Genomic DNA, 2,370 nt, shown 5'->3' with positions numbered 1-2,370 from the left:
AACACAGGATGGCAGACGAAGGGCAGTGTGCTATCTGACAAATTAAACGGGAAAAATGTTGTTCAGTTCAAAGTGGGCAACTTTTCAACAACAAGCCCAGAAATAAATGTAAACAAATCGTCTATAGAAAAACGGTTGAGGCAGAGTCAACTTTGTATAAAATAGAAGGGTTCAGTCTTGAAACTTGAGTAGTCACCGGAGGGGTGATGAGTCAGTCTGAGGAATAGGGAAACAAATAATTTACGTCACGTATTAACAATAACCTTGACGAAAAAAATAAGAAAATGGTTGTGCTGTCCGTTCTCCTACCCTCCGAAAAGGCTGAATTCGTTCGGAAACAAAGACGCATACTGATGATGATTGTAGATGTGGTAAGTCAGGAGGTCCAAAGTTGAGTTAATTGCAGCTGTTCACCTCTCCTTAAGTCTGAGGTGGACGCCCAAACATGCTGTAGAGAAAGATGGTCTTATTACTTCAATGTTATTCGGTGCATTCTGCGATTTCTTTTGGAGCGTTGACCCAGTCGTGCCTAGTCTGGTTGTTCTAGTCAGAACCGAGAACCAGTCAGTTTTCAGGTGAGATGAATCACTCGATAAGAGGTCGACTGTTTGGCGGTTACTTCAACTTTAATGGGCATGGTTCTAAGACGAACATGTCTAGAAAACTGTATAATCCACCAAACGCGTGTGTGTTACAGGCAATTCATCTCGACCAATAACTATCTTACTAGAATACAGTACAAAATCTCCGGAAGTATTTGCACTTGCTGTTTTCCGAAAAGCACTGTCGTGAACCTACATGGAGATTTCTTCCTGTAAAAGGACTTTGCGGCTGTTTCATCTTGACTGGGAATCAGTAGCAGGGCGTCAGTCGTCAAACTACAGCAGGGAGATTCGAACCTGGCCGGCAGCAGGAGGCTTTCCTGGCTAGGAAGAGTTAACCAATAGTTCAGAAATGTGATTCTATATAACCTTGAAACGATGCGCGCAATTTGTATTGCGGTGAACGTGAGCTTGAATTTCACCTGAACGATCGAGTCTCGATTATCATTTACACGTAGTCCATTTGAGGAGTATTTCTTACAGGTAAATTCTTGCTGATCTAGTTGCGTTGTGGAATAACAGCGTGCTTTCGGAAGTCTATTCTGATAATCTAAAAGGAAAATGCTAGGATCGCTCGATCTCACGCTCCGTCAGTGCCACGGACTACAACGGGAAGGCCAATCCACCTTTCTGTTGCCTTGCGCATGATTCCAACTGTAGGATGTCGAACAAAACCCACTTTGTCGAAGATTATGTTCCTCGTCTGATCTTCAAATTTATGAAAAAGTGCATCCAATTAGCTCAAAAAAGTACGTTGTGACGAATAACAGCTCACAGCAAACTAATTTCAAGAAGGAGAAAAGGCTGTAAAACCCAGGTTTCATACGGTGGGAGGAAGAAATAATTTCTCTCCCTAGCTTCCCTCCTCGAGAAAATTCTACCTCAATTAGGCCCAAATAAAGACAGAGCAATTTACAAAGACAAGCGATACCACAGGTTACATCACGATTTCGTCGACTGTAGCAAAAAGCGAGGACCTGTTTGATCCTCTATGAGAACGAGAAATTTCATTCCTCTCCCGGAGGGACTACTCGGACCAGATACCGTGGACTCTTATCGTTTGGGAGAACTGTGTATTAGAAAATTTGACCGCCATACAGGATGGCCTCAAAATTGTGACCTACTTCAAAAGTAACTTTAAATGAAAAAGTATGATTTGGTTTATCTGTGTAATGTACTACTCATAAGGTTGCTGAAAATCCGTCGAGAGCCCATGATCGGTTTCCCCCTTCCAGTTTGGGCTCATCATGTAGGCGCAGCCCCCAGGTTTCCGTCGAATCGAACCCAAATTGCACGGAATCAGCGAATATGCACTCATTTGCAAACTAATTTGGTTTTTTGAGAGAACCACCTGGAACCAACCTGAATCTTTCGTTTATGATGTTCTCAGGCAACTGAGTGTGCTGCACCAGGCTGCCCCATGTTTCAGTCGCTACGATATTTGAGATATCGCGATACATGTATATCTTGGTACAGTACTACTCATAAGATTGCTGTTGTATGTTCGCTGATTCCGTGCAATTTGTTTTCAAGTAGAACATAAGGTTGACGGAAACCCGGGGACTGCGCCTACCTGATGAGCCCCGAAAAGGGCGAACCGGTCGTGGGCTGTCGACGGATTTTCAGCAACCTTATGAGTAGCGCATTACGAATATACACGTATCGCGATATCTCGAATATCGTAGCGACTGAAACATGAGGCGGCCTGGTGCAGAACATTCAGTTGCCCGAGAACATCATAAACGATATATTCAGCTGGGTTCCAGGT

The 2,370-nt window shown here is 43.6% G+C and overlaps 1 protein-coding gene across 1 annotated transcript in view; it reads right to left on the bottom strand.

Moving 5' to 3' along the window:
• Positions 1–2,062, bottom strand: part of T265_13719 (hypothetical protein) — a gene marked incomplete at both ends in the record, with an annotated part of 9,058 nt that extends 6,996 nt beyond the window's left edge. Inside the window, 2 exon segments of the mRNA XM_009170192.1 lie at positions 1,025–1,152; positions 1,954–2,062. Coding sequence (XP_009168456.1) covers positions 1,025–1,152; positions 1,954–2,062 — 237 coding nt within the window.
• Between the last annotated feature and the right edge of the window lie 308 nt (positions 2,063–2,370).

Source organism: Opisthorchis viverrini (assembly GCF_000715545.1).
Source record: "Opisthorchis viverrini unplaced genomic scaffold opera_v5_95, whole genome shotgun sequence".
In the NCBI taxonomy this organism is placed as follows: Eukaryota; Metazoa; Platyhelminthes; class Trematoda; order Opisthorchiida; family Opisthorchiidae; genus Opisthorchis; species Opisthorchis viverrini.
This window is presented reverse-complemented; position numbering and strand designations above follow the sequence as displayed.